The sequence below is a fragment of the Geotrypetes seraphini genome, chromosome 3, assembly GCF_902459505.1.
Source record: "Geotrypetes seraphini chromosome 3, aGeoSer1.1, whole genome shotgun sequence".
Lineage (NCBI taxonomy): Eukaryota > Metazoa > Chordata > Amphibia > Gymnophiona > Dermophiidae > Geotrypetes > Geotrypetes seraphini.
Window position 1 is genome coordinate 407669879 of NC_047086.1, and position 22188 is coordinate 407692066.

At 44.4% G+C, this 22188-nt stretch overlaps 1 protein-coding gene across 4 annotated transcripts in view; it reads left to right on the top strand.

Annotated features, from left to right (window-relative positions):
- The window catches only part of ENAH (ENAH actin regulator), a 274229-nt gene that overhangs the window by 244286 nt on the left and 7755 nt on the right, over positions 1-22188 (top strand). For all 4 annotated transcript variants that reach the window (XM_033936563.1, XM_033936559.1, XM_033936560.1 and 1 more), the window contains 2 exons: positions 3632-3710; positions 15865-15922. In XM_033936563.1, the coding sequence (XP_033792454.1) occupies positions 3632-3710; positions 15865-15922 (137 nt within the window). The remainder of the gene's footprint in view (positions 1-3631; positions 3711-15864; positions 15923-22188) is intronic.

The following is a 22188-nucleotide window of genomic DNA, read 5'->3' on the forward strand; positions in this document are numbered from 1 at the left end:
TCATCCTCTGGTTTCCAGATTTATGAGAGGGCTCTTCAATATCAAACCGCCTCTCAAGCCTCCTCCTGTCGTCTGGGACCTGAATGTGGTTCTCTCAGCTCTCATGAAACCTCCGTTTGAGCCTCTTGCCACAACTTCGTTCAGACTTCTTACCTGGAAGATGCTTTTCCTAATTGCCATCACCTCTGCCAGGAGGGTTAGCGAACTGCATGCACTAGTTGCCGACCCGCCTTTCACGGTTTTTCACCATGACAAGGTTGTGCTGCGTACCCACCCTAAATTCCTCCCCAAGGTGGTCTCGGCTTTTCACCTTAACCAGTCCATTGTGCTACCCGTCTTCTTCCCTAAGCCTCACTCGCATCCTGGGGAACAGGCGTTGCACACACTGGATTGTAAGCGTGCCCTTGCTTACTATCTTGATCGTACCAGAGCTCACCGAACATCCCCTCAGCTATTTTTATCTTTCGATCCCAACCGTTTGGGTCGTCCTGTCTCCAAACGGACACTTTCAAATTGGCTTGCTGCCTGTATTGCCTTCTGTTATGCTCGGGCCGGTCTCTCACTGGAAGGAACTGTCACGGCCCACAGAGTCCGAGCTATGGCTGCTTCTGTAGCTTTCCTCCGTTCCACGCCCATCGAGGAAATCTGCAAGGCGGCCACTTGGTCCTCAGTTCACACGTTCACTACTCACTACTGTCTGGATGCGTTCTCCAGACGGGATGGACACTTCGGCCAATCTGTGTTACAAAATTTATTTTCCTAATGGCCAACCATCCCACCTCCCTCTTTGTTAGCTTGGAGGTCACCCATGTGTTAAGAATATGCTGCCTGCTTGTCCTGGGATAAAGCACAGTTACTTACCGTAACAGGTGTTATCCAGGGACAGCAGGCAGATATTCTTACGTCCCACCCACCTCCCCGGGTTGGCTTCTTAGCTGGCTTATCCTAACTGGGGACCACGCACTCCTCCGTCGGGCGGGAAGGCACTCGCGCACGCGCGGTGCGGCCAACTAGAAACTTCTAGTTAAAAAGGTCCGTACCGAGGGCTCCGTCAGTGACGTCACCCATGTGTTAAGAATATCTGCCTGCTGTCCCTGGATAACACCTGTTACGGTAAGTAACTGTGCTATATTGCTACTCCTTGGGTTTTGGCCAGGTACTGGGGACCTGGATTGGCCACCGTGAGAACGGACTACTGGGCTTGATGGACCATTGGTCTGACCCAGTAAGGCTATTCTTATGTAAAGCATGCCTCCATGTCCTTGGCTTTATAGCAGTGGCTCTTGACTCGTTGCAATAGGCACATATGTGCAGCTAGTTGTTCCAAAGAATTTTCTCTTGTATCTCAGTTGCAGGATTACGTCTCGAGGCTCCCACTAGAGAATGACATGGTGATAAATTTGTTCCCATCCCCACAGGAACTCAATTTCCCCATCCTGTCCCCACAAGTTTTGTCCCTGCCCCTGCCCCTGTCCCTGCACAAATCTCAAACACATGAGGATGGAGCTTGCAGGAATGGGGCAGGGACAGGAAAAGAACGTGCAGGGATGGGGACAAATTTGTCCACGTGTCATTCTCTAGTGGGAGAATTTTTTACCACTGCCCACCAGCCCCATGCCCATTTCTCCTTTTACCCCTCTCCAACACCATGCCATTTGTCCAACATTCCTCCCCCTTGCATCCCCTTCAATCTGTCCCTCTGTTCCCTCTCCTCCACCATATCCAACATTTCTCCATCTCATACTTCTCTTCACATCTCTATCTCAATCTTCTCTTTATGCCCAACAATTTTCCTCTTTCTTTCTTTCCCCATATGCACCATCTCTTTCCCTCTCACTCACACACTCGTGCCCAACAATTCTCCCAAGTTAGTGCTTCCTTCCTCCCTCACTTCTGTGTTCCATGTTCATAGCCCCACCCTTCCTTGTGTGTCCTGAGTTCGTGCCCCCCTCCCTGCCTTCCAACCTTTGTCCCAAATTCCCCACTCCCTTGCTACAACGCGCTCGCTCCCTTCAGGGGGATAGTGGTTCTGTCTCTATCTGTTGAGGTGGGGAACAGTATCCATTATATCTGGACTGGTCTGATGGTACCCTAGGAAAGAAAAGAGTGGATAATAAATGTTATTGGATACCAAATAAAAAAGGAAAACTTTCATCATTGCTAAATTTTCCCTTCAAGAGAACCTTCAGGAGGAAGGAAAGAAATAACGACATTTTCAAAAGTGAAACTTCCAATGGTGCTTGCATTTGAAAATTCAGGAAGCCAGTATACTGTGGATACTTTTATACTTTCCACTATTTCTTTTCTTAGCTCACTTAAATAAGAAAATCCTGTTTGTGTATAATCTCTCTTAATGTTTTCCTCTTCTGGTGTCGTTTCTCAAACATATAACTGTTTAAACAACCATTTTTATTACTTTTTAAAATAATTTTTCCATAGAAACATATTATATGGTTTTATGTACTAATTCAAATGGATGCATTATGTGCTCATTTGGTATTTTTTTATATTTATTTGTAGTTTTACTGAAAGCACAATCCCTGATGCAGGCTCAGTAGAGCCAAAACACAAACTGTCAGATTAATTTGCATCAATAAAGACTTTTTTCATCTGTGAAAAAAAAAAAAGGAAAACTTAGCTTGAGAGAGTGATGACATTTTGAACTAAAGTATAAATTAAAATTTTTATAATGGAAATGTTGAGACTGTCATGATTGGTACTCCCACAGCATTTCATTGGAGCTAATTAGTAATTAAAGCAAGTGTCTTATTGGACTATTTGCAAGTATTGGGAGGAAAGGCAGGGGTCTCAAAGTCCCTCCTTGAGGGCCACAATCCAGGAGATCTATGTGCATGCACTGCTTTCAATGCATATTCATTGGGAAAATCCTGAAAACCCCGGTCCACCACATTTATTCCCATATTTAAAAATGTAAGGTTCTGTGGTTTAGTGGTTAGAGCTATAACCTCGGCACCCTGAGGGCATGGGCTCAAACCCGGCACTGCTCCTTGTGACCCTAGGCAAGTCACTTAATCCTCCTCTGCTCCAGGTACATTAGATAGACTGTGAGCCCACCAGGATAGATAGGGAAAAATGCTTGCATGTAAACCACTTAGGCTATAAGTGGTATATAAATACTAAAATAAATAAATTCTGGCTTTATGTGCAGTTACCTTTGGCTTACAAGTTTTAGATCTAGTCCTTACTGGGACAGACTGAAAGTCCATCTAGCCCAGTATCCTGTTTCCAACAGTGGTCAACCCAGGTCCCAAGTACCTAACAGATTTTATGCTGCTTATCCTAGGAATAATCACTGGATTTCCTCAAGCCATCTCAACAATGGCCTATGGACTTCTCTTTTAGGAAATTGTCCAAGCCTTTTTTAAACCCTGCTAAGCTAACTGATTTCACCACATTCTCCAGCAACGAGTTCCAGAGTTTAATTACACATTGTGTGAAGAGGGGAATAACGGACAATCTAGTTTTGTCATTGTGAAATGGACTCATCTGGTTTCTTCTAACATATCTATTAAAAAAGGATTTTTTTTCTTATCAAAGAAAGTGTGGTTAGACATGTATTTTTTTTTTAACATATGAATAAATTATTTTAACTTTCAATTTTTTTGTACAGACCAAAATCTTCACCAGCTGGGCAGCCTAGTGCCAATGGAGTACAATCTGAAGGTTTAGACTATGACAGACTGAAACAGGTATAGAACTTGAAACCCTGAAAATGTGTACACTTGTTTTCGTTCATTAAATGTGTTAATGATAGCTGTAGGTTACAGATTTTCTCTGAACCACAATATCTAGCAGCCAGACTGCATCGGCACACAACAAAACGCGCATTACGCTCAAGCCTTACGCTGGAAATTCCCTCCTTCAGAATGTTCTCGGTGATGGCTCCAAGATAGTGGAATACCCTCCCGAAGGAACTAAAACTAGAAAAAGATACCACAAAGTTCAAGAGAGGGATAAAGACCATCCTCTTCATAGACTACTTAGCCAAATAAAATGACATAACGGAGACAGTTGGCTAGTCCTCCTCCCCAAATCAGGAACTCAATAGGAAGAACACAAAAGGATAAATAAACCAAGGGCTGAATCCCAGAAAACTAGACCCTGAGGAATATAATACTTAAAAGATAAACATAAAACATGATACAGATACATGTATATATAGACTATATTTAGTTGAATAGGCCAAACTCCTTAGGAGGTGTGTAAATAGAGTGTACTTAGCTGCAATAGTAAACCTAATGTTAGATATGTAGGACGATTGATTTGGTATGAACATATGCAAATAAGTAGGATGATTGATTATGCCAGCCTTAATAACTCTGTATTGTAACTCTGTATAAATTCAATGTATTGTAACACTTTGCAGTAGTGCTATAGAAATAATTAGTACTACAAGCTAGTGCTGCCCGATTCATGATTCAAATTGATTCACCGATTCATTTCGGGTGAATCGATTCGAATTGATTCAAAAACAAAAAAATCGACCTCCTGATTCGGTGACTGACCCTCCCCCTCACCCCCTAAAGCAGGATCGGCAGCACTGCCTCTTGCTGGCCGGCCGCTCCTGCTTTAGAGGGCGAAGGGGGAGGGTCAGTCAGGAAGTGCTGCAGTGTCCGGCTTCCCCCCAGCCTCCTGCACATCCATTTACCTAATTCCAGCAGGGAGCAGCCTGCAGAGAGGATCGCTGGTACTTTAGCGATCCTTGCAGGTTGCCGTAGGCCTCAGGAGCTGCCGCAATCCTGCTTCTGACGTCAGAGGGGGGGGCAGGACCGCTGCAGAGAGACAATGGGATTTAAAGAGAGAAGGAACAGAAAGGGAGAGAAGTTGGACACAAGGGATGGTGTGGAGGAGGGGATAGAGATACTGGATAGGAGGGTAGTTGGGAAGAGAAAGGGAGAGATGGTGGACCCTGGGGTAGTGGGGAAGGAGGGAGAAATAAAGGATGAAAGGGTAATTGAGAAAAGGTGGATCTGGGGATGGAGATTAAAAAAAAAGGAAAGATGCCAGACCTCTGGGGGAGGGAAGGGAAACGTAAGGGGAGGACAGAGATTGGAAGATGGATGGTTAGCACCGAGAAAGAAAACGACAAATGGGCAGGAGACCCTGGCAAGCGAGTTATCAGAAGACAACCAGAGCCTGGGACCAAAATGATTTGAATAATGACCAGACAACAAAAGGTAGGAAAAAAAAAAAAGTTATTTTCTATTTTGTGAATACAATATGTCAGATTTGAAATGTGTATCCTGCCAGAGGTGGTGTTAGACCGTGAATGTGAGCTAGGATTTAACAGAGAGAGGAAAAGTCTTTTTTGTTTGTTTATTTTGTTTACACCACAGCGCCTATGTGGGTAGGAGAGGGCAAAGGGGGTGAAGAATCTATAAAAGGGGTAAAGAGACTATAAAATAAACCCACCAGAATGTTTGAAAAAAACACCCACTTGGGCAGGAAAATCGAATCGAAAAATCGATTCAATAGGCTGAATCGAATCAAATTTTTTTTTCCTGAATCAGGCAGCACTAGTACAAGCTCTTTGTTACTCTGTATTGTAACACCTTTACAGAAGCTCATGCAAAGCGCTCTGAATTGACTCTCCAGTCATTAGTAGCGGTATAGAAGCTCACAATAAACAATTTTACAGTCTTCGTTTCCTGCGTATAAATTCCGGTATGTTGCGAATATCCTCTTAGGTAAATACAGACGCAAAAAATGTGTTCAGTTTGTGGCGATGGCTTTGTCCTCCTTTAGCGTTCCCTTTATTCCAATGGCCCAACCGCTTCCTTTGCGGGTCATTTCCCCTTAATATATCGAAGATCACAGACCATTTTAGTAGCCTTCCTCTAGATCAGGGGTGTCAAAGTCCCTCCTTGAGGGCTGTAATCCAGTTGGGTTTTCAGGATTTCTCCAATGAATATGCATGAGATCTATTAGCATACAATGAAAGCAGTGCATGCAAATAGATCTCATGCATATTCATTGGGGAAATCCTGAAAACCTGGCTAGATTGCAGCCCTTAAGGAGGGACTTTGACATCCCTGCTCTAGACCAACGCCTTCCTATTTATTTTTGAAAGCATGTTCAGAAGTGTACACAGTATTCTAAATGAGGTTGCACCAGTGTTATACAGGGTCAATAATACCTCCTTTTTCCTACTGGGCATTTCTTCCCTATTCACCCAAGTATCCTTCTAGCTTTTGCCTTCGCCTTTTTTGGCCAGCTTAAGATAATCACTTTCATTCATACCCAAGCCCCATTCCTCTTTCATGCACATAGGTTCTTCATATGAATGTAAGGTCCATCTTGCTTCACCTCATCAACTGTATCATTCCCTCGGGTTTATTGCAGCCTAGTACTTGATCCTGCATGTTGTAGCTTTTAATTCATAGTTGACAAATTCTGGACCATTCTTCAAGCTTCGCTAGGTCCTTTGTCATGTAGTCCACACCATCAGGAGTGTTGACCCTAGTACAGATTTTGGTATCCGCAAAGAGGCAAACCTTACGAGATAGCCTTTTAGCAATATTACTTACAAAAATGTTAGAGAATTGGCCCAAGGACTAAACCTTGTAGCACACCACTGGTTATTTCCTTTTTCTCAGAGTGAGCTTAGTTTACCACTGTCCTCAGTTGCCTTCCACTCAACCAGTTTGTAACCCAGAAATTTTAGTCTATGCAGAACCACATGAATCCTTATTTTACAAAGCCCTAGGATATTCATGTATTAGACCCAAGTGCGTGCAAATGGTAAGGGGGTGGGGGGGGGGTCCTGGGGGTGTGTTAGGTGGGGATAAGAGTATGGCAAGGCCATAAACGTTTAGTCCCCATCTCGTTAAATCATTCTTACTGGCAAGGAAGCTCTCCTCCCTATGCTCAAAAGGGTTCTCGGGGGCAATTGCTGATCCTTGCAAATGCATTAGAAGTTGCTGAGCTCTCCTTGTAATACGTGAAAATGAATGCCCCCCACTCCCACCCCCTTTTACTGGGAAAATTTCCTGGCAGCTCAAGAGCTGCTGGTAGCTATTGTGTGTGCTGTGCAAGCACACATTTGCACCTCCTAGCATTCCCCCCCCCAAAAGAAAAGAAAAGCCTGCATCTGCTGTTCTCCCTCTCTGCTCAGCGGATGGAAGCTCCAGAAGCAGCAGAGGAAGCTGTGAATCTATCACTCTCGGCTCCAGAGAGGGAGAATGGTGGCTTCAGTGCCTATGTGTTCTTCCCTTCTTACCAGGCTACTCTGCAAAAATAGCATACATATGATTTGCATATTGGTTGTGAGCATAGCCCAGTAAAAGTAAATCGCTCCCAGCTTGGTTGACGGAACTTTGTGCAGCTGGGCCTAAATGTCTTGTGTCCTAAAAGATCCATGTTGGAAGTTTACATTGCAATTTTTGACTTAGCAAACAACTGCATTCCATTGGAGGGATGGAGGGGAGGTTGTCCCATTAGTCCTTCAGTGGGTTTTGTCCCCTCCCCCCCTCAAAAATAAAAGTTAACAGGTTACTGTGATAGCACTGAGAACATAACAGTTACATCCTGGCATTCCCTTGTTCACTACGAATGGGCTCTTCTTTAAAAGAACTGAATGTGTGTCTGTCTTCAGTGGTCCTTGGTGCCCTGCAGTCCGCTCATGCGACGGCCCCTAAGACTAGCCCTCCCTGTTAGTCTTTTTGACCCCAGCATGGTTGGCATTCTAGTAGCCAAGCAAACTTTAGTGAGATGGCTAGCATCCTGCTTCCAATTCTATTATGAAAAACTGGAAGCCTTGTCAAATCCTAACACGGCTTTTGTTTGTACCATATGCAGAGCTATGACTTGGTCCTGTATTCACTTCCCACTACTTCTGGGAATAGTATGCAGATCAGGTTTTCAGGATCTCCACAATGAATATGTATCAGATGGATTTGCATGCACCTCCTCCTTGAGATGCAAATCTATCTCATGCATATTTATTGTGGATATCCTTAAAAAAAAAATCTTTATTCATTTTCATATCTTTCAACAAGTGTACAATATTCAATCAATAATTCTTACAAATCACTTGACATTCTCAATCATTATTGTCAAAATCATATAAACGAACCCCCCTCCCCAACCCATCCATTAGAAATAAACTAATTAAAACATATCATATATCCCCATCCCCCCACTGAATATATTCTTATTGATATTGTGGATATCCTGAAAACCTGACCTGACCGGAATTGCCTACCCCAGTGCTAACCAAACCTGTCTTTGTAACAGGAAGGTCAGCATCTTAACTAGCTGCTCCTGGACAATGGACAAATATGACTAAGTAGCCCCAAGCTTGGGAGTCACCCATTTGTGTGCCTGACTCAATTATTTTGTCAGGGGGAACGGGAGGGGGCAATGTTTCTCACCTGTGATGATTTGTATAACTTGCAGAATTAATTATAGACACAATCTTTATCTCACCAAAGGTTGCAGTAATTGTTGAGCTATTGAACTAATTGAGGAGATTGTGTGTGTGGGAAGGACCACACGTACTGAGAGCTTTACACTAAAGTTCAAGGAGACTTCCCCCTCCCCCTATTTTGGTACCCACTTGTGATCATTTCTTTTGTCTAGAGCAGGGGTAGGGAACTCCGGTCCTCGAGAGCCATATTCCAGTTGGGTTTTCAGGATTTCCCCAATGAATATGCATGAGATCTATTAGCATACAATGAAAGCAGTGCATGCAAATAGATCTCATGCATATTCATTGAGGAAATCCTGAAAACCTGACTGGATTGCGGCTCTCGAGGAGGGACTTTGACACCCCTGGTTTACAAGATAAAGTCAAAACACAAAGTAGGAGCTAAAGAAAAGTGAATGTGTCAGGACAGAACAAAAAAGTTTAGACAAGAAAAGCCCAAGAGAAATTTACACCAAGTTTGATGGTCTTTTGCATCATGCAGATGGTTCACATTTCAAATGCATGAGTTAATTTATGCTAAAGAGGTTCGACATTTCAGTGCCAGCTCTTATTTACCAGGCCAGATAGTAGAACTTTTACACTAATAGTAACTTATTTTTCATGTCTGAAAAAAGATAACTTCTATAAATAGAAGAAATAATCTTGATTGCCTACTGCTAAGATCAGTGTGTCTCAAACTTTCTCGAGCCGGGGCACACTAAAGGTAGTGCGTGTACATCACCATGATGACATCATGCGCATACGTGACATCACATTGACATCCATGCATGCGCAGCGGTCCTCCAGACAGGCCCTGAAGTGCCAGCAGGGAAGTCTAACAAATATAAACTGAGTACCCCCAACCACAGACCTCCCAAGCTCCACCCTAAACCCACCCAAGCTCTTCCCCAGATCCCGCCTCCTTTACTAATTATAATTATACACAGCAGATATAAATTCTCAAAACTGATACATTTCAATCACTATATTGAAAATAAAATCATTTTCCATACCTTTGCTTGGTGACTTTATTTTTCTGTGCTTTCAATTATGTTTCTAGGGCCGCCTTATCCATTGACTGTTTTTCTCTCCATCTTTTCACTATCTGCCCTGCATCCATCTCTGGCATTAACTTAACATTCAATTTTTCTGCTTACTTCTCAGAATCTACTTTTCCATGTCTTCCCTTCCCTTCTTATCTCTCTCTCCTTCCCCTCCCCCAGTAGCCCAACATCTCTGTCCTTCCTTTCCCCCCTTCCAGTCTGGCATCTCTCTACTCTCCTTCCCATAATCTGGCATCTCTCTCTACTACTATTATTGCTGTAGTGCTACCAGAGTCCCCTCCTTTATCCCAGAACAAGCAGGCAGGTATTCTCACTAGTGGGTGATGTCATCCGACAGAGCCCCGATGCGGACGTCTCACAAGCATACTTGCTTGAAGAAACTTCAGAAGTTTCGAGATGCCCGCACCGGAGCCCCTTCCCTGCCAAGCCATCTCTTGTGTTGGCAGACCAGCTGTCTTTTTCATCTTTTCTGCGGCAGATGGCGGATGATCTTGACATCACCTTGGACTCGGGTTCCCGCTACTCCAAGGAGTACCTGGATACCATGCATCTGCCTCATCCTCCTGCTGAGTCTCTTCGCCTGCCTCTGCACAAGTTCCTCGACCAAACCTTCATGCGCTGTTTTGAAACACCGTACTCCATTCCTGCCGTTCCTGGCAAACTGGATGCCAGGTACCGCACGGTGCATCATAAGGGGTTTGAGGGCTCCCAGCTCTCCCATCAGTCACTGTTGGTCGACTCCTCCCTCAAGCGATCTCATCCGTCCCAGGTGTATGCCTCGGTGCCACCGGGCTGAGAGGGGAGGACCATGGATAAGTTTGGAAGGCGCATCTACCAGAACTCGATGATGGCTTCCCGAGTTCTCAATTACACCTTCCATTTTGCCACCTATTTGGAGTTCTTCCTTCCAGTGCTTCGGAAGTTTATGCCTTACATCGAATCTCAAGCTCGTTTTGAATACGAGGAGGTCGTCGTCTCGCTGTCCCAGCTGCGTCTTCAATTGATGCAATCTTCTTATGATGCATTTGAGCTCTTGGCACGGGCTGCCGCCTGTTCCGTGGCCATACGCCGCTTGGCATGGCTTCGGACAATTGATATGGATCCGAACCTCCAGGACAGGCTTGCCAACGTCCCGTGTGCAGGTGCGGATTTGTTTGATGAGTCTATTGAAACCGTGATGAAGAAGCTGTCGGACCATGAGAAGTCATTCCAGTCCATCCTTCATCCCAAGCTTAAGCCTGCTCAGTCTCGACCTTCTTGACCGCCATTGATATATCAGTGACGTTACACTCCCAGGCAGGCTCCTGCTGCAAGGCAACCAGCGAAGAGACAGCCCCCGCAGAAGTCTCAACAAAAACCTCAGCCTTCTGCTGTTCCCAAGGCTCCTCAGCCTTTTTGACTATCTTGTCAGGAGCATAACCAACACCGTTCTGCTATCCCCTGTCTTTCCAATTGGGGCTCGCCTCAATTATTTTTACCATCGATGGATGGCTATAACCACCGACCTTTGGGTCCTTACCATCATCAGGGAAGGATATTCTCTTCAGTTCCATTGGGTCCCCCCGGACCATCCTCCAAGAGAGTATCCTTCCAACTTGACCCAGACCGCCCTTCTTCTTCAGGAAGCTCAGGCTTTGCTCCGGCTTCGGGCCATCGAGCCGGTCCCTGTGGACCAACACAACCGGGGGTTCTAATCCCGGTACTTCCTTGTTCCGAAGAAGACGGGCGACCTGCGTCCTATTCTGGACCTCAGGGTGCTCAACAAGTTCCTGGTCAAGGAGAGATTTCGCATGCTGACCCTTGCTTCTCTCTACCCCCTTCTCGAGCAGAACGACTGGTTATGCTCTCTGGATCTAAAAGAGGCCTACACTCACATTCCCATTCATCCGGCCTCTCGCAAATTCCTCAGATTTCGGGTGGGACATCTGCATCTGCAGTATCGAGTGCTTCTTTTCGGCCTGTCCTCGTCTCCCATAGTTTTCACCAAGTGTCTGGTGGTGGTGGCCGCTGCACTCCGGAACCATGGTCTTCAGGTGTTTCCATACCTCGACGACTGGCTCATCAAAGCTGCCTCGGCTCCAGGGGTCATCTTGGCGACCCAAAGGACTATCTGGTTCCTGCAGAGTCTGGGGTTCGAGATCAACTTCCCAAAATCTCATCTGCAACCAACCCAGTCTCTTCCCTTCATCGGGGCGGTTCTGGATACTATCCAACTCAGAGCATTCCTTCCTCCTCAGCGCCTGGATGCTCTGCTTCATCTCTGCCAGTCAGTGTCTTCTCGCCAGTCCATCTCAGCGAGACACATGATGGTTCTCCTGGACCACATGGCCTCCACGGTTCATGTGACTCCTTTTGCCAGACTTCACCTCAGAATTCCTCAGTGGACCCTGGCTTCTCAATGGACACAGGTGTCAGATCCTTTGACTCGTCACATCCTGGTCACTCCTGCTCTTCAGCAGTCTCTACGTTGGTGGATGATCTCTTCAAATCTATCCAGAGGTTTGCTGTTTCACACTCCTCCCCACCAGAAGGTTCTCACGACCGATTCTTCGACCTATGCATGGGGAGCTCATCTGGATGGTCTTCGCACTCAAGGCTTCTGGACCAGTGCGGACCGGCTGTGCCATATCAATCTCCTGGAACTCAGAGCGATTTTCAATGCTCTTCAAGCTTTTCAACATCTGCTTCATGACCTGGTGGTCCTCATTTGCACGGACAACCAGGTCGCCATGTATTATGTCAACAAGCAGGGAGGCACGGGATCGGCCTCCCTCTGCCAGGAAGCTCTCAGAGTCTAGGATTGGGCGATTCATCACAACACCTTCCTCAAAGCTGTCTACATTCAGGGGGCGGACAATGCCTTGGCGGACGACTTAAGTCGTCTCCTCCAGCCTCTCAAATGGACCCTTCATTCCAAGCCCCTTCATCAGATCTTCTCTCAGTGGGGGACACCTCAGATAGACCTCTTTGCGGCTCCCCACAACTTCAAACTGCCTCAATTCTGCTCCAGGATCTACACTCCTCATCGCCTCGAGACAGATGCCTTTCTTCTAGACTGGAGGAATCTCTTTCTATATGCGTTTCCTCCGTTTCCTCTCATTCAAAAGACTCTGGTCAAGCTAAAGTCAGACCATGCCATCATGATTCTGATAGCTCTTCGGTGGCCCAGACAACCTTGGTACTCCCTTCTACTTCAGCTCAGCAGCAGGGAGCCATTCCTTCTTCCAGTGTTTCCTTCTCTGCTTACTCAGCATCAAGGATCTCTGCTCCATCCCAACCTGCCGTCTCTCCACCTGACAGCTTGGTTCCTCTCAACGTAACTCCTCTCCAGTTTTCCAAAGCGGTGAGGGATGTGTTGGAGGCTTCCCGGAAGCCTGCTACTAGACAATGCTACTCCCAAAAATGGACTAGAATTTCTACCTGGTGTGTTTCTAATCATAAGAAGCCTCAACGAGCCTCCTTATCTTCTGTATTGGACTATCTTCTGCACCTATCTCATTCTGGCCTCAAATCTACATCGATACGAGTCCATCTGAGTGCTATTGCAGCTTTCCAGCAGCCTCTGCAAGGGAAACCTCTCTCTGCTCATTCTGTGGTTTCCAGATTTATGAAAGGACTTTTCCATGTCAATCCTCCTCTCAAACCTCCTCCAGTGGTTTGGGACCTTAATGTTGTCCTTTCACACCTTATGAAGCCTCCTTTTGAGCCTCTCAATAAGGCTCCGCTGAAGTTTCTCACTTGGAACGTGGTTTTTCTTGTTGCCCTCACTTCTGCTCGCCGAGTCAATGAGCTTCAGGCCTTAGTGGCGGATCCGCCTTTCACAGTATTCCATCATGACAAGGTGGTCCTCCGCACTCATCCGAAATTCCTGCCTAAAGTGGTCTCTGAATTTCATCTCAACCAATCCATAGTTCTTCCTGTGTTTTTTCCAAAGCCTCATTCTCATCCTGGAGAATCAGCTCTTCACACTCTGGACTGTAAACGTGCTTTGGCTTTCTACCTGGATCGCACCAAACCACACAGAACTGCTCCTCAACTTTTCGTCTCCTTTGATCTGAACAAGTTGGAATGCCCTGTCTCGAAACGTACCGTCTCCAACTGGATGGCGGCTTGCATCTCTTTCTGCTATGCCCAGGCTGGATTACCCCTTCCCTGTAAAGTCACAGCCCATAAGGTCAGAGCAATGGCGGCCTCTGTAGCTTTCCTCAGATCGACACCGATTGAGGAGATTTGTAAGGCTGCCACTTGGTCCTCGGTTCATACCTTCACCTCTCATTATTGTCTGGATTCTTTCTCCAGACGGGATGGACAGTTTGGCCAAACAGTATTACAAAATTTATTCTCCTAAGTTGCCAACTCTCCCACCATCCCATTGAGGTTAGCTTGGAGGTCACCCACTAATGAGAATACCTGCCTGCTTGTCCTGGGATAAAGCAATGTTACTTACCGTAACAGTTGTTATCCAGGGACAGCAGGCAGCTATTCTCACATCCCACCCACCTCCCCTAGGTTGGCTTCTCTGCTAGCTATCTGAACTGAGGAGACACGCCCGGTGCATCGGGCGGGAAGACACTCGCGCATGCGCGGTGCGGGCATCTCGAAACTTCTGAAGTTTCTTCAAGCAAGTATGCTTGTGAGACGTCCGCATCGGGGCTCTGTCGGATGACATCACCCACTAGTGAGAATAGCTGCCTGCTGTCCCTGGATAACAACTGTTACGGTAAGTAACATTGCTTTCCTTCCATTCCCTGGTCTTTTATCTCTCCCTTCCTTTAGTCATCTCACCCCCCCCCCAGTGTAACATTTCTTTCTGCTCCCTGCAGTCCATCTCCCTTCCCTTCCTCTTTTCTGGATCCCCCCCCCCAGTCCAACATTTCTCCCACCTTTCCACAAGTCCAACATTTTTCTCTCTTCCTCCTGCATGCTTCTTCTCCTCCAGTCCTCCTTCCCTCCCCTAATCAACATCTCTCTCTCCTCCATGAGTCCAACTTTTCACTCTCTGCCCTTTCCCCCTTCTCCCCCCCCGAGTGTGACATTTCTCCTTCCCTCCTTTCTGTCCTCCCCATCCATCTTGCCCTCTCCATGAGTCCAACCCTTTCTCTCTCTCCCCTTGCCTCTTCCCTCAAGTGACATATTTCCTTCCCGCTCCCCAACCCATGTTCTCTCCCCATGCACCATGTCTCCCTCTCTTATCACTCTCACTCCTCCTGTAACAATTTTCCTTCCTTCCTTCCCTCCCCCAACCCCACTCACAGCTAATATGCTCTCTCCCCATCCACCATCTCACCCTCCCCTCCAGTGTGTAACATCTTTCCTTTCCCTCCCCTTCTGCCAGGTCCAACAGCACCTCTTCCTCTCCCCATGTCCAGCAGTACCCCTTCTCCCTTCATCCTCCCCCATCCAGCAGTTCTTTTCCTGTCTAGCAGCAGCTCAGTGTGCTTTTAACTTGGCCACAGAGCTGCCGCTAGGATTAATTTAGACGTGGTTTCCTCAGGGCCTTTGGTAGGACGGCCTGCCTCTGACGAAAGAGGAAGTTGTATCATTGAAATGGGCCGGCCTAGCAAAGGCCCCGAGGCTGCCTGAGGAAACCACATCTAAATTAATCCTAGCAGCAGCTGTGTGGCCAAGTTAAAAGCACACTGAGCTGCCGCTGCTGTTCCGAGGGTGCGGAGAAGACGCGGAAGGCAGGAGTCCTGGGAAATACGCAACGGCAGCAGGAAGATGCTGCCGGTAGACATGCAGCGCTGGCACGTGAATCTCTGGCGGTGAGGTGCAAGTCAGCTGGCTGGTGCTTCTCTTCCTCCTTGGTGTGCCGCGGCACACAGTTTGCGATGCACTGGCTTAGATTAATAGCCTAGAAAATCATAGACTTTGCTTCAAATTCTTCAGGTACCAACTTACAATTTCAGCTTCCTTGAGCTGTAATTTGAATTTTAGAATTTGTTTTCTATCTGAGTTCAAGGTGAATTGCCATTTCCCTGCTACAGAGGACTTACCATCTGTGTCATAGCTGAGGCAAAAGTTGGAAGGAGTGGAATTTGAATTCTGGATTTGCTGTTTGACCATTAGGTTACTATAGAAAGGCTGAAAATCCGTGTAACAAGAATACAGTAATGATAGGCTACGTTCATGGCACCAAAGTGATGTAGAAAAAAGGGCCTTCCTAATTATAGCAGTAATTTCACCAGAGAAGTGTTGTGCTCTGAGCGTTGCGAGCTCAGTCGCAGATCAGGGCTGCAGAGGGTAATGCGAGTGACATCACTAGCCTGAAGAGGAAAGGGTTAAATTTGAGAGCAGCTCAATTGAAAACAAGAGAATGCTTTTCTGAAGTCATGAATCATCTAATTTGCTGCATGTTTTCTGACACTTTAGGATATTTTAGATGAAATGAGAAAAGAATTAACAAAATTAAAAGAAGAACTCATTGATGGTAAGTATGATATGAAAAGATTGATTTATGAACGTGCATTGGTGAGAGGCTGATTAGGGAAGGCCATAGATATTAATGTCTCTCTGCATTTTGAGAAGACTTTCTACTTTATAAATTTTTCCACTCTTTTTTTTTTTTTATAATTCTTTATTCATTTTCATATTTTACATGAAGTGTACAAAATATTGAGTTACAACTAATGAATACACAATATCACTTTTATATCTATTACATAATATTCTGAACAAATTTTTTTTATCCCCTCTCCCACCCCCCACCCTTCAAGTACTTCCAATCACCTTATACATATTGTATACCATATTATAACATGTTATGTAAAATTATTTTCACTACCCCCCTCCATGTGTGCCATAAAGAAGACAAGAAAAAGAAGAAAAGAAGAAGATAAATCCTATTATTCATTCAGTACAATACTTTGTCAATGGCCCCCATATTTTTATAAATTTAGGATATGTCCCTCTTTGTATTGCTATTACTCTTTCCATTTTGAATATATGACAAATTGTATTCCACCAAAATGTATAATTAAGGTTACTATGATTCTTCCAGTTATTGGTTATATGCTGAATGGCAACCCCTGTTATGACTAGTAAAAGCTTGTTATTTTCTGGTGAAATTTGACTTTTTTTCTCATCATCATTCCAAATAACACTGTATCATATGATATTGCTACATGATTTTCCATCAATTTATTAATTTGTGGCCAAATTGCATTCCAAAAACTTTTAATGTAGGGACAATGATACTCTTGTTTATACAGTATTCCTATCAGGGGAGTATAAGTATGAGAATTTGCAAAACACATTAAAACACTTTGCCTCAAAGCATCAAAAGGTATGTCTGCAATCTTGATAGCTTTGCTAGTTTTGTTTGGCTTCATCTCTTATGCTGGGATGTTAATATTTGCAGACAGGAGAATAAGTTTTAAATCCATTTCCACTGGTGTAGAAATGGATTTTTAAACATTGCTTTGTATATTGGTAGATCTAAATGCTTGTACAACTTTATACCTAGCTTAAGACATTTCTTAGGATAGGGTTTATATTTATATGAACACTTTTGAATTTTACCTTAGAGTAAATATTGCCCCCCCCCCAAAAAAAAAAAAAAAAAAAAAAGCATCAATAGCAGATGTAAATGTGTGTGAAATCTGTTTATACCTAGAGAGTTGAGTGACTTACCCAAGATTATAAAGGAGCATCAGCAAGGTTTGAGCTAGGCCTCTTTGGTTTTCAGCCTAATGCTCTAATCACCGGGGTACGCCAACGATGTAAACTCTTAATCTTTGTAGCTGCTGCTTTAAGAATTTTTTGGTAACCATTTTTATCCCAGGACAAACAGGCAGCATATTCACACATATGTCATCCACAGCCCCAGTACAGACAGCTTTAAAAGTGTATCGCCACTTTAAGAACTTGAGAAAGTTTGTGAACTGCTGGCGCATGCACAAGTGCCTTCCTGCCTGACGCCGCTTGCAACTCCTCAGCTCTTAGTTTTCTGCGGAGCTAAGAAGTTGTGTCTTTTGAACGTTGTTCAGATTTTTGCCTTTGCCCTCCCGCTCATGTGTCTTTTTTACCACTTTTATTTTCTTCTTTAGTTCTGTAAAAAAAAAAAAGGCATTCTTTAGCACTCTCCAGACCAGTAGAGGTTAATCTTTACGAATGGATATATATCCAATCATGACCAGCAAGTGGAGACTAAAAACAAAACTGTGAGATAGTACATAAGATATCCCCTTCTCTATTCTCATCAGTCTGCCGAATAGCCAAGCAGAACCAAGAACTGAAAACAGAAAGAAACAATACTCCAAACAGAAGGAACAACTAACGTACCCAAAATGCTGTTGGAAAATGCAGAGGAGAGATACCAGAAGGAAAATGTCCCCACAGCTCGCCAGCTAAGCCAGCCGAGCCACAGCCACTGTTCTTTAATTCTTCCCAGCCCTAGAAAAATACTAGAACCTGCAGCAAAAAACAAAACTGCACGCACAATAGCCCCAACAACACAACAACAGACAGGGTGGGGACCTCTACTGGTCTGAAGAAGCTAAAAGAAAATAAATTAGCAGGTAAGAACCTAATTTCTCCTTTTTTTCCTCATTGTTCTCACCTCGCAGGCTTTGCCTGCTGAGGCCTATTCATTTTCCTCAACCATTGAATTCAATTTGGCTGAGGTGGATTTCCTTCGATGTCCTGGCCGCTAACCGGTTTTAAAAAGTATTGCAGGTACCAACAGATTTCCATCACTGATCCACATAGTTGGTTCTTACAGTGCCTTGGCCCTGAGCACCGCGTTGAATCCTGCGCACGGTGTTCTACCCTGCAGAAACATACTATTAAGGTTGAAAGCTCCAACAAGAAAAGGTGTTCAGCACCAACACGGACACCGAGAAGACACCACTACCTTCCATGTCGAAAGCTTTCTTGTGCACTTTTAGGCCAAATATAGGATAACAGTAGACTACTTTCTTTTGATGAACTGGTAGGAGAATATGGCATTCTAACAAAAGATCTTTTTTTTAAATATAACCAACTTTGATAGCAACCCAATAAATTTCATTGTATTAATTTATATACATAAAGTTTCATTTCCTTATAAATCTTGCCTCTAGTAACATAGCCTTATTTCCCTCTTCTACATACACATGCATTCAGGTTTACTTGCAATTTTTCTAACATTGTATTAGTGTCTTGCTATAAATCACATTTCCCACTAATACAGTTTCTCTCTTTGTCTTTGACCTCGCTTGTTTGTAAGCCAATTACCCCAGTATCTCTTCTCTCTGAAATATCCTTATGATTAGAAACATGACACATTTCTTACATACATGCAGTGGGAAAAATGATCATCATTATAGTACAATCACAAATTACAGGGTGAGAGATACTTATACAAGTCTCAGAAAGCAGAGAAAGAATGCCTGTAACTCAAAAGCTGCAGAGCAGATAGTAGAGGCAGAACAAGGAAGAAAAAGTGTATCACAATAGAGGGATAATTCCAAAACATATGGGAGCCTTGCAAGAATAAAACTTCAGAACACTTAGAGCAGACTGAAAAATAAGTATTCCTATCAGTATACAAAGTAGGAATAAGCAAGGATAGAAAAGAAAGGTCTCCTTCAGTGTCTCAGGCACAAAGAGATAAGGACCTCACAGTGAGCATGAGAGAGGAAATGCAGGGCTAAGGAATAATTAGAAGGTGGTAGATGCACATTACCAAAGGACAGTTCTGTGAGGTCTATCTAGCATGACAGTTATTGGGCAAAATAAATCCAACCAAATACCCATCGTTTTGGAAATCTAGGCCACATGCCCAGGAAACAGCTATCTGATGGGACAAAAATCTAACTAAGGACCTTGGGTCTATCCATACCAGGACCCAATTAAAAGAATGGCCTATATCAAGAAACATGATGAGTAAAGAAAGTCAGATTAAACAGGCACAAAAAGATAATACAGGACAGAACCAAAACATAGGCAGCACTTAGATGGGAAAACTTTAGATGTGATATTCAGTACTCTGCATCCAAAGACTCTGTGTCCTTTCTCTGTATTTGAAAGTTTCTATAGGCCTCTATTTCTAAAGGCACATCCTAATTCTCTCTTTTTCTACACTGCTTGATAACTAATAACCTTCATTCTCTTAACCTCTGCAAATGCCCAAACAATGTATTTCAGTTCTATACTTTTCTTAGACACAATCAAGGATGTACATTTCAGGGTGAGGCCAAAGCCAGTGAGATTTCTTTAAAAGAGGCGAGACAAGATCAAATTTCTTTGTTTTCATAATGAGTTTGATGAATGCATTTTGGATAATCAGTAAGCATCGTATTTCCTTTTGTGTAATTCCCTTAAATAGTGTGTTACACTAATTGATCTTGGATATTACCAGGGAATGTATTAGTATGTTTAAGTGATTTAGGATCTAAAAATTTTGATACTGAAGGAATTTGACGTAATTTAGGCTCTCCTAAAAATTTTGAGACTGAAAGAATTTGATGTAATCTGTAAAAAGTGGATTTGACTATACTGCTGATATGATCATGGTATGAGAGTTTATGGTGCACCCAGGACCCTTATTCAGCTCCGCACTCGTTGATTCTCACCTGCTTTCAGGCTGGTATGGATAAAGGCTTCTCTGTGGATTCTCTTCGGGTGCAGGTGACTGGGCTTTTTCTCTCTTGTTTTAGATCCTGGGAGCGTCTGTTCTTATTGGTATCTCTTCCTGCTGTTGCTAGATTTCTACAGGGGTCTTTTCATGTAAGACTGCCGGTTCAGCAATCTTTCCCTTTCAGGTACCTTTGCCTGATGCTGTCTAGTCTATCCGAGGCTCCTTTTGAGCCCCTTTGAGATGCTTTCCTCTTGCCCTTGACCCACATGTCCATTTTTCTTGGTGCATTTCCTTTGGTGCAACGTGTGTTAGAACTACAGGCTCTGTCTTACAGAGAACCGTTCCTTCATATTTCATAATCTCTTCAGACATTGTCTTCCTTTCTACCAAAGGTGGTTTTGGCTTTCTGTGTTAATCACGAAGTGTGTTTACCTGCCTTTAAGCCTACTGGTTCCTGGATGTGCGCAGAGTTCTTCTACATTATCTAGAGGTCATTCAAGTGTTTAGTCATCTCTAACTATTTGTTTGTGCTGACACATTCAGTTAAGTGAGGTGCTCCCACTTCCATGGCCACGATTTCCAAAAGGATCTGTAGGGCCATTTCGTCACCTACATTCTTTGTGGGAAACGATCTCTTGTTTCTGTCGAGGTGCATTCTGCCAAGAGTATGGCTTCTTCGTGGACCGAAGCTAGATCTGTCTCTCCTGAGGAGATTTGCAGAGCACACATTTGCCAAGCTCTACAGAGTGAACGTGGTGGCAAGGCAAGACACTCCGTCTTTGGGTCCTCTGTCTTGAGGGTCGGCACAGCAAGCCTGCCCTAGCTTTATAGGGGACTGCTTTTGTAAGTCCCTACTGTCTAGAATGTCTCACCTATTGCACTAGAAAAAGGGATTATGTACTTATCCTGGTAAGCTCTTTTCCAGTAGATAGGTAAGACATTCTAGACTCCCACCCTGTCCTTCCTGCGCCTGCTTACAGTTTTCAATCTGTTTAGGCTTCTCCAAGCTGATTCTTGGATGCATATCAACCCTTAAGGGCTGGGAAGGATTTGTATATATGTTTCAATTTATTGGGGAGCAGTTTCTGAACTCCTTAGCCTGTGTTGGCAGTTAATGGTACTGTTTAGGTACATTTTTTGCGTCTGTATTTACTGAAGAAGATTTACACAGCATACTGGAACCCATCAGACTATATGCTGGAAATGAAGACAGATAGCTGACAGGATTGACGGTCATTCTAGAGGAGGTGTGAAGGCAAATTGATAGGCTTATGAGCGATAAATCCCCGGGACCGGATGGCATCCATCCAAGGGTCATCAAGGAACTGAAAGGGACCATAGCTGAACTGCTTCAACTAATGGCCAATCTGTTCATCAAATAGGGAAAGATTCCGGAAGACTGGAAGGTGGCAAATGTTACGCCGATGTTCAAGAAAGGTTCGAAGGAAGATCTGGTAAACTACAGACCGGTGAGTCTGACCTCGGTACCGGGAAAGATGGTAGAGTCGCTAATAAAGGACCACATCATTGATCACCTTGATGGACAAGGGCTGATGAGGACCAGTCAGCACGGTTTTAGCAAAGGCAGATGTGTTTGACAAACTTGCTGCACTTCTTTGAGGAAGTAAACAGACAGATAGACAAGGGCGACCCGGTCGACATTGTATATCTGGATTTTCAGAAGGTGTTTGACAAGGTTCCGCATGAATGACTACTTTGGAAAATTGCGAGCCATGGAATCGAGGGTGAAATACTCACGTGGCTGGCGCATAGACAACAGAGAGTGGGGGTAAATGGACAATACTCGGACTGGAAGAGCGTCACCAGTGGGGTGCCGCAGGGCTCGGTGCTTGGATCTGTGTCCTTCAAAATCTTTATAAACGACCTGGACATTGGTATGACAAGTGAGGTGATTAAATTTGCAGATGATATGAAGTTATTCAGAGTAGTGAAGACACAGGGGAATTGCAAAGATTTGCAACGTGACATAATCAGGCTCGAGGAATGGGCATCAACATGGCAGATGAGGTTCAGTGTGGATAAGTGTAAAGTGATGCATGTAGGTAACAAAAATCTCATGCACGAATACAGGATGTCCGGAGCGGTACTTGGAGAGACCTCCCACGAAAGAGACT